General features: G+C 41.5%; 1 protein-coding gene across 3 annotated transcripts in view; it reads right to left on the reverse strand.

The window, feature by feature from the left end:
* Positions 1–14,465, reverse strand: part of CYFIP2 (cytoplasmic FMR1 interacting protein 2) — a 134,101-nt gene that overhangs the window by 111,175 nt on the left and 8,461 nt on the right. For all 3 annotated transcript variants that reach the window (XM_027545822.1, XM_027545823.1, XM_027545824.1), the window contains one exon: positions 1,668–1,807. In XM_027545822.1, the coding sequence (XP_027401623.1) occupies positions 1,668–1,784 (117 nt within the window). In that variant the 5' untranslated portion in view covers positions 1,785–1,807. The remainder of the gene's footprint in view (positions 1–1,667; positions 1,808–14,465) is intronic.

Here is a 14,465-nt window from a genome sequence, read left to right on the forward strand (position 1 = left end):
TCTCCACACTGCCCTCTCATCTTCCACCGAGAAATCCCACCCTGCATTCCACTGGGCAGAAGCTGGCCACAGACAGGGCCTGCATCTGCTTCCCATGGGTAATCAGGTTCACCCAGAGAGCCTCACAAGTGAAAACTTAAACTATACAAGCCTAAATAGCTGTTAAAAGTGGAGATGTGTGTTTTTTTTTTTTTTTTTAAAGAGAAGCAGACTCACAGATATAGAAGAAAAACTAGTGGTTTTTTTCTAGAAGGGGAAGAGCAAAATGGTGGGGTGGGAGGCACACACTTAGTGGGTGTAGGATAGGCTCAAGGTTGTATTGTATAACACTGGGAATATAGCCAATATTTTGCAATAGCTGTAAATGAAAAGTAACTTTTAAAAACTGCATTAAAAATGTAAAGATGTTTTTAAAGGTGAAGATACTAAAGAAAAGGAAAGGTATACACTGTTTTCATCTCGTTGTTGCAAAAATATTTGCCAGAGGGTGCAGATACCTCTGTACAAGAATAATAACTGCAGTAATTTTTTGTAATAAAAAAACTGGAAACCATCCAAATGTCCATTAACAGCAAAAGGCTAAATAAATAATAGCATATCCATACAATGGGCTTATAGGTACTATGTGCTGGTTAAAAATAGTATGGTTGCACTGTAGTACTGTCAGGAAAAATACCCATGATAAATTTTACATTAAAAAAGTCAAATCATAGAGGCTTTTACCATCCTCTTTTGGTAAAAAAAAAAAGTTATATATCTAAATGGTAAAAAGATGAGTGGATGTATATATGCATGTATATATAGACATAGTTTCAGGGAAATTTTTATTTGTTATATTTTGCTGTATGGCTTATAATAAAAAGATATCTACATAATTAAAAATTTACTGTGGGTTAGACAATGTGAATAAACCAACTTGATGAGTTGAACCTTCAGGCATGTGCTTAATAAATCAAGCCATTGAATGAAATTAGAAATATACTATGCATTTATTCTTAGTCTCATTTAGCAGTCCCAGAACTTTCAAAAGGTCAAATACAGCAAGAAAGCTAAAAATTTACAATTAACTTACTCTTCCTTAACATGGTGTACTTGCCCAGCACACTCAGACAAGGGGCTATTTGCAAGGCTGACTCCGGCTGCACCAATACCCTTCCCACCATGCCCGGTGGGATCACGGTTTTGAGCAACCTGATCACGGTTTGTCACGAGCTTGCCTCTTTTGGGCAAAAGCAAACAACTGTGACCAGCTTCCCCGAGCCATTATGGGCTGTGGGGAGTTGAAGATCTCTTCTCACATACACGAAGAAAAAGTAATTACCCAGGCAGGCTCTAGGGGTTTTTTAATGGTGATATTTAATTCATGAGGTCAGAGCTGCCAAAACCTTGGTTGGTGCCACAGCAAGAATAGCCAGGAAGGTATTTGGGGTCAGAACAGACCAACAAGCCTTTCCCTGGGAAGAGAAATGGCGCTGGTATATGTTTACTAGCTAATCTATTTCTTACACTCAGCTCCACCACTGCACCGGGGACTCCATCAGTTCACGACCTTTCACCTTCTAGATTCAGGCAGCCCCCTTCCCTCTGCCCGCAGGGCAAACCCTCTCCGGGGGTCCCCAGAATTCCTGAGCCCCTCATCCTGGTCCCGGTGCTCTGGGAGGACTTACCTGGTACATTATGGAGGAAGGCGGGGGCTCGATGCATGGCTGCTGGTCAGGGAGGGGCAGCTCTTCCAGCAGGTCCACGTTGGACAGGGCATCTTCCAGGGTGACGTGGGTGGTCATGGCTGCAGTTTCCGTTGTCCACGCTGAGGGGATGCAAGAGAAGGAAACGGAGAGTTTCAGGGGCCTCCAAACATTTCTCCCAGGCCACCCCTGTCCAGGCTTCTTCCAGACCATCCAGGGAGGTAAGTAACATGCGTTGAGACCACTTCCACTTGCTACTCAATCTGTGTGGGATATCTAAGGATATCCTTACAGTTTGTGTGTGTGTGTGTGTCTTAGTTGCTCTTTGTGACCCCATGGACTGAAGCTCATCAAGCTCCACTTCCACGGAATTCTCCAGGCAACAGTACTGGAATGGGTGGCCATTCCCTTCTCCAGGGGATCTTCCTGACCCAGGGACCGAACCCGGGTCTCCCACATTGCAGACAGATTCTTTACTGTCTGAGCCACCAGGGAAGCCCTCTTTACATTTACAAAGTACTTTTTTATGTCTATTGCCTCGACTGAACCTCACACCACAATCCTCTCATGGCAGGCCGTATTACATCCACATAATCGATGGAAGACCAAGGCTCAGGGAAGTTACATGATGCTTATGCGACCACAGAGACCAGAAGCAAAGGACCTCAAGTCATGCCTGATGCTGAGACTTGAGTCAAAGTCAACCTCCAGTTTTTGCTATTCAAGGAGATATTTATCAGTTCTACTCTTCAATTCTTGCATAACACAAATATCCATTATCAAGAGTGCCAAAGATTATTGAAACCAGAGTTTGAAGTTAAACTGGGAATCAGAGAATTCAGACTCCAGAGAATTTAACCTGATTTGCAAAAACATTAGAGCCATTGTCTTCCTTGGCCTAGAAGTATGGTATTCTTTGTGAGCTACACCAAGCAAATAAGCCCGAGATGGACATTTTTGTGTCTCAAACCCTGGCAGAGTACAGTGGCTTTGAGGAGAACTTTGCCAGACACTGAAGTTGAAGAGGTTCTAAACAGCACTTACCTATCTGGAGCTAACTGCTATTTTAAGAACTCAGCACTCAGCAAACAGAAAACTCATTTTTTAAAGCATATGCAAAACATTAATAAAACATGATCATGATTTAGGGCATACAACAAGTTCTTACAAGTTCCCCCAAATATGACCTTGTAGAAGTCATATTCACTGACTACGTGACATAAAACTAGAAATCGATAACACAACTTATAGCAAAGAAAAAAACCCAAGCCTGTGAAAATTTGTAAAAATGTATCTCTCAGGTTATTCATAGCTAAAGAGGAATTCAAATAGAAATTATAAAATATTTAGAACCGAAAGACAGACAGCATGAATAAATGTCTCGATGCATTTCACAGAAACTAAGAAAGCAGAATTGCATGAAGTGAATTTTCTGCTCAAAAACCTAAAAATGGATAAAAATCAACTCGAAGAAATGAGAATGCAGGGATTACTAACTACAAAAGCAGAACTATATGAAGCAAAAAACAAAGAAAACAAAAGCAACAGTAGACTAGGTGAACAAAAATCGAAAAACTGAGTTTTATAAAAAGATGATGAAGAAGCCGCTGCTGCTAATCCTTTGTGAGCTAAGTCACTTCAGTCCTGACTCTTTGCAACCCCCATGGATTGTAGCCCGCCAGGCTCCTCTGTCCATGGGATTCTCCAGGCAAGAGTGCTGGAGTGGGTTGTCATTTCCAATCCCTTAGTACATCTGAATAAAGAAATTCTGGGAAGGCAGACTGTGCTCCTGAGAGTGCCCCCCCCCCCCCAATCCCCAAGCCCAGAGAAGCCTGAGACCCGCATCAGGGCTGGAGTCTCAGTGTCAGAGGATCCGCCTTGCTCATTAGGAAATGAGAGACCAGGGCGGGACAGGACCAGCAACAGCAGAGCTGGGCCAGGCTGTGACCGGCTGACACAGCTGCACAGTGCACCCACGCAGGCTGCCCCAGCGTCTTCCTAAGGCCTGGTCGGGAGGGCAGGTGGGGTTGAGCTGCTGAGTACCGCTTCACGCCTCACTGAGCTCTCAACTCACCTCCCTGTCACGCGCTCCGGCAACAGCGAAGGCCCCACCCAATGAGGGCGCAGGGAGCTCAGAAGTGACTTCCCCTCTGCCCTCAGCAGGTGCCTGGCCTCACGGGGGCGGGAGGTCTCAGGCCCTCTCCACACCTATGCTTCTTCCTCCACTCTCTCTCTGCCCTGAATTCTAACTGCGGTCTTCAGTTCTACAGCCAAACCAACCATCTGCCAGTCCACAGAAAAGACTGTGTTCTTTCTTACATTAATGTGATGTTCATTTTGCAGAATTTTTCAGGGCGTAATGATCTATATGACTTCTTATCTATATGATCTTCCCAGGTAGCACTAGTGGTAAAGAACCCGCCTGCCCAATGTAGGAGATTTAAGAGATGCGGGTTTCATCTCTGGGTTGAGAAGATTCCCCTGGAGGAGGACATGGCAACCCACTCCAGTATTCTTGCCTGGAGAATCCCTTGCAGGCTGCAGTCCATAGGGTCGCAAAGAGTCAGACACAACTGAAGCGGCTTAGCATGCAATGATCTATAAGCTTCAAAGCCCCAATAATTCTCTTCATTAATTCAAATAATAATAAAGCTAACATTTTAAGCCCTTCTCTGTGTCACTCTGCCAAGCACTTGACTATTTTAATCTTGTATCAACCCTATAAAGGGTTAATGCAAGTATAATACTATGATTATTCCCATTTTACGGATGAGCAAACAGAAGCTCAGAATTTAGATAATATTAAAAGGTCAAGTGCTGACAAGTGGTGGAGCTGGGCTTGGAACCTAGGTTTGTCTTACATAAGAAAAGCCTAGATGGGTGGGATGGGGGGTTGTGAGAGGGAGGTTGAAGAGGGAGAAGATACATGTAAATATATGTCTGATTCGCTTCGTTGTACAGCAGAAACTAACACAACATTTGTAAAGCAACCATATCTCAATTAAAAAAAAAAGAGAGAGGCCTCAGTTCAGTTCAGTGCAGTTGCTCAGTTGTGTCCCACTGTCTGTGACCCCAAAGAAAGGCCTAGAAGCAGCTATTTATCTATGACTGCCAAGGCTGTGTCAAAGGACCAACTTGAGGCAGCTTCCACTGGCCAAAGAGGGGGCAATCTGAGGACCAATTTGCACAACTCAACGGACTTGAAACAATACAAATAGATGTGAATCCATAAGATTGTAAAGACACATAATAAAAACTTGGTTTTGTGCCTCTGTTACTGTTGGACGATGCCTGTGAATGAACTTTCATGTTGAAAATCAATGAATAAAAGGAAAGAGTTTGCAAACACTGAGCCATTCTTTCCTGTACCAACTGCATCACTGGATCACTAAATTGTAGAAGAGATGGCTGCTTCTCTATTTATAAAGGTATTTCTTTTTTCCCCATAAAGATTCACAGAATTAAAATATCTCTAGTTTTCAACACCTAATGAACAAATGGACATAGGCTCTGATCATCAACCACTGCTTACGTCACTACATGAGTGACAACCGGGCGTTCTGTGTCTCCTGATGGAGAAACACACTATCACCTCAGGGAGAGTGCTGAATCCAAAACACTTGAATCTAATCAAGCTTTGGATATCATCAGACAGGAAATACAGAGGACAGAACATGTTAAAACACCACAGCGATGCAATTAGTAAAAGACAATCTATGAGAAAGTCTGCTGGACACATAACTCAGTACCTTTAACAAATAAAAGTACAAGGGGAAAAAAAGATGGAGGTGGACGTTACAGATGATAAAAGACTTAGACTATCACATGTGTTTACCTTATTTGGTTCTTATTTCAAACAAACCTTCATAAAGATGAAACTGTAACATAAATTCAAAAATGGGAAAATTTCTCTCGTAGTCACTGACTTGATTATTTGACAATATTAAGGAAATAGTGCTATTAATTTTTTGATATGACAGTAATATTGAAGCTATGTTTTAAAAGAGTCCTTGTCTTTAACAAGTACCTACTAAAATATGGATAAAAGGATACAGGGGTTTGCTTCCAAATAATACTAGATGGGGAATGAGTGAAATAGATAAAACAAACACAGCTATGAGTTAACTGTCAATGCTGTGTGATGCTAACAGAAAGGGATTTATGATAATTTTTCTATTCAATTTTAAATACATTAGAAAATTTCCATTAAAACTCCCAGCTCAGTGTATACACTCCCAGTTCTGATCTATCTTCCCTTACTGCATCTTCCCTGACTCCTATTTGCCATGATCTCTGCCTTCTTCTTCCTATAAACTGGGTTTCTTCTAGGCTTTGAGATTCCAGAATACTCATTTACAAGAATAACCCTTAAGATTTTCCCCTTTAACACAATAAAATGCCCATCCGTCCCTTGAAAGAGAATCAATAAGTGAACGGCCTACAGAGCCAGTAAATTAGGAATCTTTATTTCCGTCATAAATTCAGCTTCTCTAATGCATTTCTCTGTTTGTTTGTAGATCATTCACTGCCTAAGGGAGAAGGAAATCAGATATTTCTAACCCAAGTGCTGGAGGTCACTGCCAACTCTACATCAATCAGAAAGAAAAAACATTGTGGAAATTTTAACTGAGGTATACATATAAGTACTTCTTTTCCAGCCCAAGTGTCCTACCTTTTACACAATCTTCCAAAGGAGAAGAATTCTTAATATTCAGTCCATGACCACGTGGCCATTTTGTCACTTTGGAAAAGAAATTAATAAAACTTTGAAAAATTAACACTGTTCTGGGAGCAACATTTACCAGACACAGCTGCAAGCTGCAATGTGGGGCATTCATGGCAGATTGAAATTCAGTGTCTTCATAATAAACTTAAACTCAGCAGCCTGGTTTCACTGAGAAGTAATAACATTGGACTCCCAGGCAATCTGGTTCTGAGAAGGGTTTACAGCCCCCCACCCCCATGTTGCCAAGATGACTGATAGATTCTGAGCAAAAAGGGGCGCACCCCACAGATGCAGGATGGGTACTAGGAGAGCCTGGCTTTGGGACTGCAGGTTGATGCATTCTAAACAAAAGATCTGCATTGTCATTTTCCGTCTGACTTTCTAGAAGGAAAAGGAAAAAAGTCATAATTTTTAATGACCTGGAAAACTAGGCTAAGTATGGTGGGTAAGCTCAAGCTCTGGATTCAAAATCTGTCATCTGTCACTTCCTAGCTGCATAACCATTAAGTATGTTACATAACCTCTCCGAACCTCCCTTTCCTTATCTGAAAAAAGGTGATGATTAATAATAGTCCTGGTCCTCAGTGACTTATTGTGAGCATTATATAACATCACAGCATGTGGAATGCTCAGCCCAACAGCAGGCACACAGCAAGCACTGGAGAAATGTTAGCTAGTTGAATGGCTTCTTTTTAAGAGAGCAAATGGATGAATTAAGCACTGCAAAAACACTCCTACAAAAAAAAAAAAAAGGCATTATAATTATCACTAATTCTCAACTCCTTAGATCTTCCATGTTGACTTCCTCAGGCACAACTCCTCTGCAGGTTCCAGGGGACAGGTGTTATTTCTGCTGTTTTTCTAGGGAGGACACAATGTCGCTGAGAAGTAAAAACATTCATTCATGGTCACATGGTCACTAGTGGCCGAGTCAGGGCAGAAACAGCATATCTTGGCCCCCTGTTCTATGCCCTTTCTTCTAGACCACTCCTACTTTTGAATTTTTTTTGAAAGGTACTAAGCACTTTATTATTATTTTTTTTAATCTGACTGCCTTTTCCTTCTTCAAGAAGAACAAGACTCTGCCAAACTAGAAAGATTAGGTAACTGTCACTTTTGGGTTTCATGACAGGCCAAGAAATATTTTCTCTATGTGTAAATCTCCCCAGCTAGAAAGCAACTAAAATAAACAAATTAAAAAAAAGTTAAAAAATAAATCCATATGTATATTTTTTATGCAAATAAAAAATACATAAATAAACATATAAAAATAAATAAAAGGCAGGCTGAGGCTGAGTAGCAATTGATTGATCAAGGAAAAAAAATCAAAAGAAGTAATTCAGAAGGTGACCTGCTTTTCCATCATGTGTATGTGCTAGTATGTCTGGAGATTGTGAGGGACGCACATTTGCTGTGACAGGACGTGGCTGCACAGGTCACAGGGTTCTCCCAGCAGCTGACACCCTCTCACACATTAAAGGCAGCTTCTTTTCAGGTGTGGGTACCATGCAGGGACACGTAACTTGGGCACATCTTACAGGACTTCCATCGGGTGTGCCCACATGGACCAGGGGGCTGATTCTGAGAGGACTGGAAATGAAGAGTTTTACAGGAACACTCCACTTATTGGTCAGAGCTTGTGGCTCCAAACCCCACAGATGTCACTCGGTGCTACCTTTAGAGCATGACTTGAACCAATCCACAACATGCAGCCACAGGTAAGGAGCCAGCCACACAGTGGAGGGTAGAGAGGAGAGACGGAGCTATACAGGGGGGACAGAGGAACCACACAGGCACAGGGGTCCGGGCCATGGAGTGTAAGGGGAAAAACTCCACACATTTCAGCAGCCTGCAAGAGTACCACCAATATCACGGTACCCGAGAGTACTCAACAAATACCTTACACACTGCCAGAATGAGCCTAGAGCTAGAAGAGACCTAAGGAAATGGGTACCTCCTTAAGAAGAATTTCTGACTCCCCGGCCACGCTACCTGAATCTACTTTCTCTCGTGGTCCTTACAGACTCCAGTGTGTTCCTTCTATATTTTTTTAAAATTAAAAAAGATATTATTAAAAATCTATTTATTTATTTGCCTGTACTGGGTCTTAGTTACGTCATGTGGGATCGTCAATCTTCGCTGCGGCATGCAGGTTCTTTAGTTGTGGCATGTGGGATCTAGTTCCCTGACCAGGGATCGAACATGGGCACCCTGTATCGGGAGCACACAGTCTTAGCCACTGGACCACCAGGGAAGTCCCAGTGTGCTCCTTATTTAAAGTTCTATTTCACAACTTACCATGTGTTCTCTCCTGCCCTAAATGATCCTGTTCTCCTTGAGGACAGGAGCTGTGTCTCACACCCACGAACTAGCACAATGCCATGCACACAAATGCAGCTAGAAATCAAGATTTTTTTCAATGAATGGATGTCCCAAAACATCAACAGAGGCATTACGATGTCCAAGATACCAGGTTTTTAAAAGCCGGGCAGGTGACAAGGAATATAAGTAGTAAGAAAGTCCTTTATATTTCAAAAAGAACGTCATTGAAATTATTCACATATTTAATACCTGAGCAAGTAAAGTGATAACTTGCAATATTCTGTGAACAGTTATCTATGAACTGAAATCTCCTTCCTCTATAACCGCAGGTTCTGATTTTACTTATCCTTCAAGATCTCTCGCCTCTATGACGTGATTGCTTTTTCCCTGGAACTCCCAAAGCTTATCAGCACAAAGTTGGGGAGGATATGAAATCGGAAGGAACCCTCATACATAGCTGGTAGGAATATAAAATAGTGCAGCCATCTTGGAATACATTTTGGCAGTTCCTGGAATTTTAAAATACAGAGTGACCGTATGACCCAGTGGTAAGTATATTAGCAGTACCTACCTCTCTTCCCACACTTTCTGCCTCAGAAGGTTTCCGAGTACTAGTACTTCCTCTTCCCACGCCAGGGCAAATGTTGCTCATTGACTACAGCTCTATTTCTCAATGAGTTCACAGGAAGCCTCCATATACTTTTCATGAAAGACAAACCTCCAAGTGACAACTAGCACTCAATCTGAGTTTGTCTGTGAAGTAAAACACGTGTGCCCTCCACCCCAGAGCAGAATGACGCTTGCATGTTCAAGCTCCCTGAGGCCACAGACCATTTCTCACATATCACTGAAAATCTCAGAGACCTTAGCAGGATGGCAAGGGGATAGGAGGCACAGAGGACATACTGGATGAAAGAAGGCATGAACACGTCTGAATTCCCCAACAACACAAGAGGAATGTGGTGGCTTAGCCTGTCTTTATTTCTAGCTTTCCCGTCCCTTCTCCTTCACTATTAATAACATAATTTACATCAACATGGAATATGCAATCATATCCTATTTGCTTAGTAGTTTTTTTCTAAATAGGCTTTTTGTTTCAATTTTATAATTATATTTTAGAAGGAAACTTTATATCATGATCACTAATAGAGAACTACTATCACCTGCCATAAACAGAGGGAGGGGACATATGTATACCTATGGCTGATTCCTGTTGATGTATTGCAGAAAACAATACAATATTGTAAAGTAATTATCCTCCAATTAAAACTAAATAAATTTTAAAACAAACAAAATTAAAATAGAAAATAAAGAACACTGAAAACAAACACAGGTCTGAGTATCACATGAAAATCATCTCACACCCACCATTGATACACCCATTTGAATGCAGAGTTCCAACATAGCTAGGAGAGATAAGAAAGGCTTCCTCAGTGATCAATGCAAAGAAATAGAGGAAAACAACAGAATGGGAAAGACTAGAGATCTCTTCAAGAAAATTTGAGATACCAAGGGGATATTTCATGCAAAGACGGGCACAATAAAGGACAGAAATGGTATGGACCTAACAGAGCAGAAGATATTAGGAAGAGGTGGCAAGAATACACAGAAGAACTATATAAAAAAGATCTTCACGACCCAGATAATCATAATGGTGTGATCACTCACTTAGAGCCAGACATCCTGGAATGCAAAGTCAAATGGGCCTTAGGAAGCATCACTATGAACAAAGCTAGTGGAGGCGATGGAATTCCAGTTGAGCTATTTTAAATCCTGAAAGATGATGCTGTGAAAGTGCTGCACTCCATATGCCAGCAAATTTGGAAAACTCAGCAGTGGCCATAGGACTGGAAGAGTTTTCATTCCAATCCCAAAAAAAGGCAATGCCAAAGAATGCTCAAACTACCGCACAATTGCACTCATATGGATGGAGGAGCCTGGTGCGCTGCAGCTCATGGGGTCGCTAAGAGTCAGACACGACTGAGCGACTTCACTTTCACTTTTCACGCACTGGAGAAGGAAACGGCAACCCACTCCAGTGTTCTTGCCTGGAGAATCCCAGGGATGGGGGAGCCTGGTGGGCTGCCGTCTATGGGGTCGCACAGAGTCGGACACGACTGAAGCGACTTAGCAGCAGCAGCAGCACACACTAGTACAGAGAAAGCAATGGCACCCGACTCCAGTACTCTTGCCTGGAAAATCCCATGGACAGAGGAGCCTGGAAGGCTGCAGTCCATGGGGTCGCTGAGGGTCCGACACAACTGAGTGACTTCACTTTCACCTTTCACTTTCATGCACTGGAGAAGGAAATGGCAACTGACTCCAGTGTTCTTGCCTGGATAATTCCAGGGATGGGGGACCCTGGTGGGCTGCCATCTATGGGGTCACACAGAGTTGGACACGACTGAAGTGACTTAGCAGCAGCAGCAGCAGCACACGCTAGTAAAGTAATGCTCAAAATTCTCCAAGTCAGGCTTCAACAGTATGTGAACTGTGAACTTCAGATGTTCAAGCTGGATTTAGAAAAGGCAGAGGAACCAGAGATCAAATTGCCAACATCCGCTGGATCATCGAAAAAACAAGAGAGTTCCAGAAAAAACATCTATTTCTGCTTTATTGACTACGCCAAAGTCTTTGACTGTGTGGATCATAACAAACTCTGGAAAACTCTTAACGAGATGGGAATACCAGACCATCTGACCTGCATCCTGAAAAGTCTGTATGCAGGTCAAGAAGCAACAGTTAGACCGGACATGGAACAACAGACTGGTTCCAAATTGGGAAAGGAGTACATCAAGGCTGTATATTGTCACCCTGCTTATTTAACTTATATGCAGAGTACATCATGAGAAACGCTGGGCTGGAAGAAGCACAAGCTGGAATCAAGATTGCCGGGAGAAATATCAATCACCTCAGATATGCAGATAACACCACCCTTATGGCAGAAAGTGGAGAACTAAAGAGCCTCTTGATCAAAGTGAAAGAGGACAGTGAAAAAATTGGCTTAAAATTCAACATTAGCAAAACTAAGGTAATGGTATCCGGTCCCATCACTTTATGGCAAATAGATGGGGAAACAATGGATACAATGACAGACTTTATTTTCCTGGGCTCCAAAATTATTGCAAATGGTGACTGCAGCCATGACATTAAAAGACGTTTCTTGGAAGAAAAGTTATGACCAACCTAGACAGCATATTTAAAAGCAGAGACATTCCTGACAAAGGTCCATGTATTGAAAGCTATGGTTTTTCCAGTAGTCATGTATGGATGTGAGACCGGGACTACAAAGAAAGCTGAGTGCCAAAGAATTGATGCTTTTAAACTGTGGTGTTGGAGAAGAGTCTTGAGAGTCCCTTGGACAGCAAGGAGATCCAACCACTCTGTCCTAAAGGAAATCAGTCCTGAATATTCATTGGAAGGACTGATGTTGAACCTGAAACTTCAATACTTTGGCCACCTGATGTGAAGAACCTACTCATTGGAAAAGACCCTGATGCTGGGAAAGATTGAAGGCGGGAGGAGAAGCGGACGACAGAGGATGAGGTGGTTGGATGGCATCACTGACTTGATGGACATGAGTTTGAGTTTGAGTTGGTGATGGACAGGGAGGCCTGGCATGCTTTAGTCCATTGGGTCACAAAGAGTCAGACAAGACTGAGTGACGAACTGAACTGAACCCCCGTTGATATGATCACTAGAGGTGGTTTAGTGTGGTGGTGAACCAGAGTCGTGACTCTATCACTCCCTGACTGTGTGGCCTTAGGAAAATGGCATAATCGTTCTGAGCCTCACTTGCCTCATTTTTGATATGAGGAATAATATGAGTAGTTCCTATTTCATATACTTTGAAAACTAAATAAGTTAATCCATGCGAACAGCTCGGTAGGTAGGAAGTGTACCATAAAAGTTAGTCCCCCAACAAAACCAAATCTAGCAACATATAAAAAGGATTATACACTAAAACCAAATGAAATTTACTGCAGAATCTAAGATTGGTTTGCCATTAACATCCAAAAATCAATGAATGTGATAAGCTATCCCCACGGAATAAAGGATAAATCCCACAGGATCATGTCAACAACAGGCAGAAAAAGCATTTCACAAAATTCACACTGCTTCATGATAAAAACACTCAACCAACTACAAACAGAAGAGAAATTTTTCAGCCATATAAAGGGCAGCTACAGAAACACCCACAGCCAACATCAGACTTAATGGTGAAAGACTAAATGCTTTCTCCCTAGGATTAGAAAGAAGGCAAAGAGATTTGCTTTCTCCATTTCTATTCAACATTGTGCTGGAGGTTCTAGCCTGGATATTAGAACCATTAAGAAAGACAATGAAATAAGTGATATCCACATTAGAAAGGAAGACATAAAACTATCTCTATGACATGGTTGTGTATGCAGAAAATCCTTTAAAAGCCCACTAGAAAATTACTAGAATGAATAAACATGTCCAGCAAGATTTCAGGATATGAGATTAACGTATGGAAATCAATTGTATCTCTATACATTAGCAATGCTCAATGTAAAAATGAAATTAGGAAAACAGCTCTATTTACAATAGTATCAAAAGTAATAAGACATTTAGGAATAAATTTAGTAAAAAGAATTGTAAAATCTATACTCTGAAAACTATAAAACACTGTGGGAAAACAAAAGAAAGGTCACATAAATGAGGGGCTTCCCATGTGGCACAGTGTAAAGAATCTGCCTGCCAGTGCAGAAGATGCAAGAGACATGGGTTCAATCCCTGGTTTGGGAGGATCCCTGGAGCAGGAAAATGGCAGCCCACTCCAGTATTCTTGCCTGGAGAATGCCATGGACAGAGGGGCCTGGAGGGCTACAGTCCAGGGGTCACGAAGAGTCAGACACGACTGAGCACAAGGCACACGCACGCATACATGAGGTGCATTTTCATAGGCTGGAAGACTTACTGTTAAAGTGGCAATACTTCCCAAACTGATACAGATCTAACACGATCTCTACCGAAATCCCAGCTGGCTGCTGTGCAGAAATTGACAAGTTGTTCTTAAAATTCACATGGAAATTCAAGGGACTGTTTAGAATAGCCAAAACAATCTCAAAAGAGAACAGAATTAGAGGATATACACTTCTTGATTTAAAAACTTACTACAAAGCTACAGTAATCAAACAGTGGGGAATAAGGACAGACATATAGATCAATGGAAAGAAATGAGAATCCAAAGATAAAGTATCACATTTATATTCAATTGATTTTTGACAAGGGTTCCAAGGTAATGCAATGGGGAAAATATTCTGTTTTCACCAAATGGTTCTGGGATGGCTGGACACCACATTCAAAAGAATGAAGTTTAACCTCTATCTCACACCATATAACAGATTAATTCAAAATGGATCAAAGACATGAACGTGACAGCTAAAACTCTTACAGAAAAAAAGAAGTAAACCTTTGGAACCATGAAATATGTAATGACACCAAAAGCATAAGCAATGAAATAGAAAGTAGGCAAAACTATGCATCATCAAAATTAAATTAAAACTTGTACTTCAGAGGACATTATCACATTATCAAGAAAGTAAAAAGACAATCCACAGAATGGGAGAAAATTGGAAATCATATATCTTCTAGGCATGTAGAATATATAAAGAACTCTTAAAATTCAATAAATAAAAAGACAATCCAATTTTTAAATGGGCAAAAGATCTGAACAGACTTTTCTCCAAAGAAGATATACAAATGGG

This window comes from Bos indicus x Bos taurus, chromosome 7, assembly GCF_003369695.1.
Source record: "Bos indicus x Bos taurus breed Angus x Brahman F1 hybrid chromosome 7, Bos_hybrid_MaternalHap_v2.0, whole genome shotgun sequence".
Taxonomy (NCBI): Eukaryota; Metazoa; Chordata; class Mammalia; order Artiodactyla; family Bovidae; genus Bos; species Bos indicus x Bos taurus.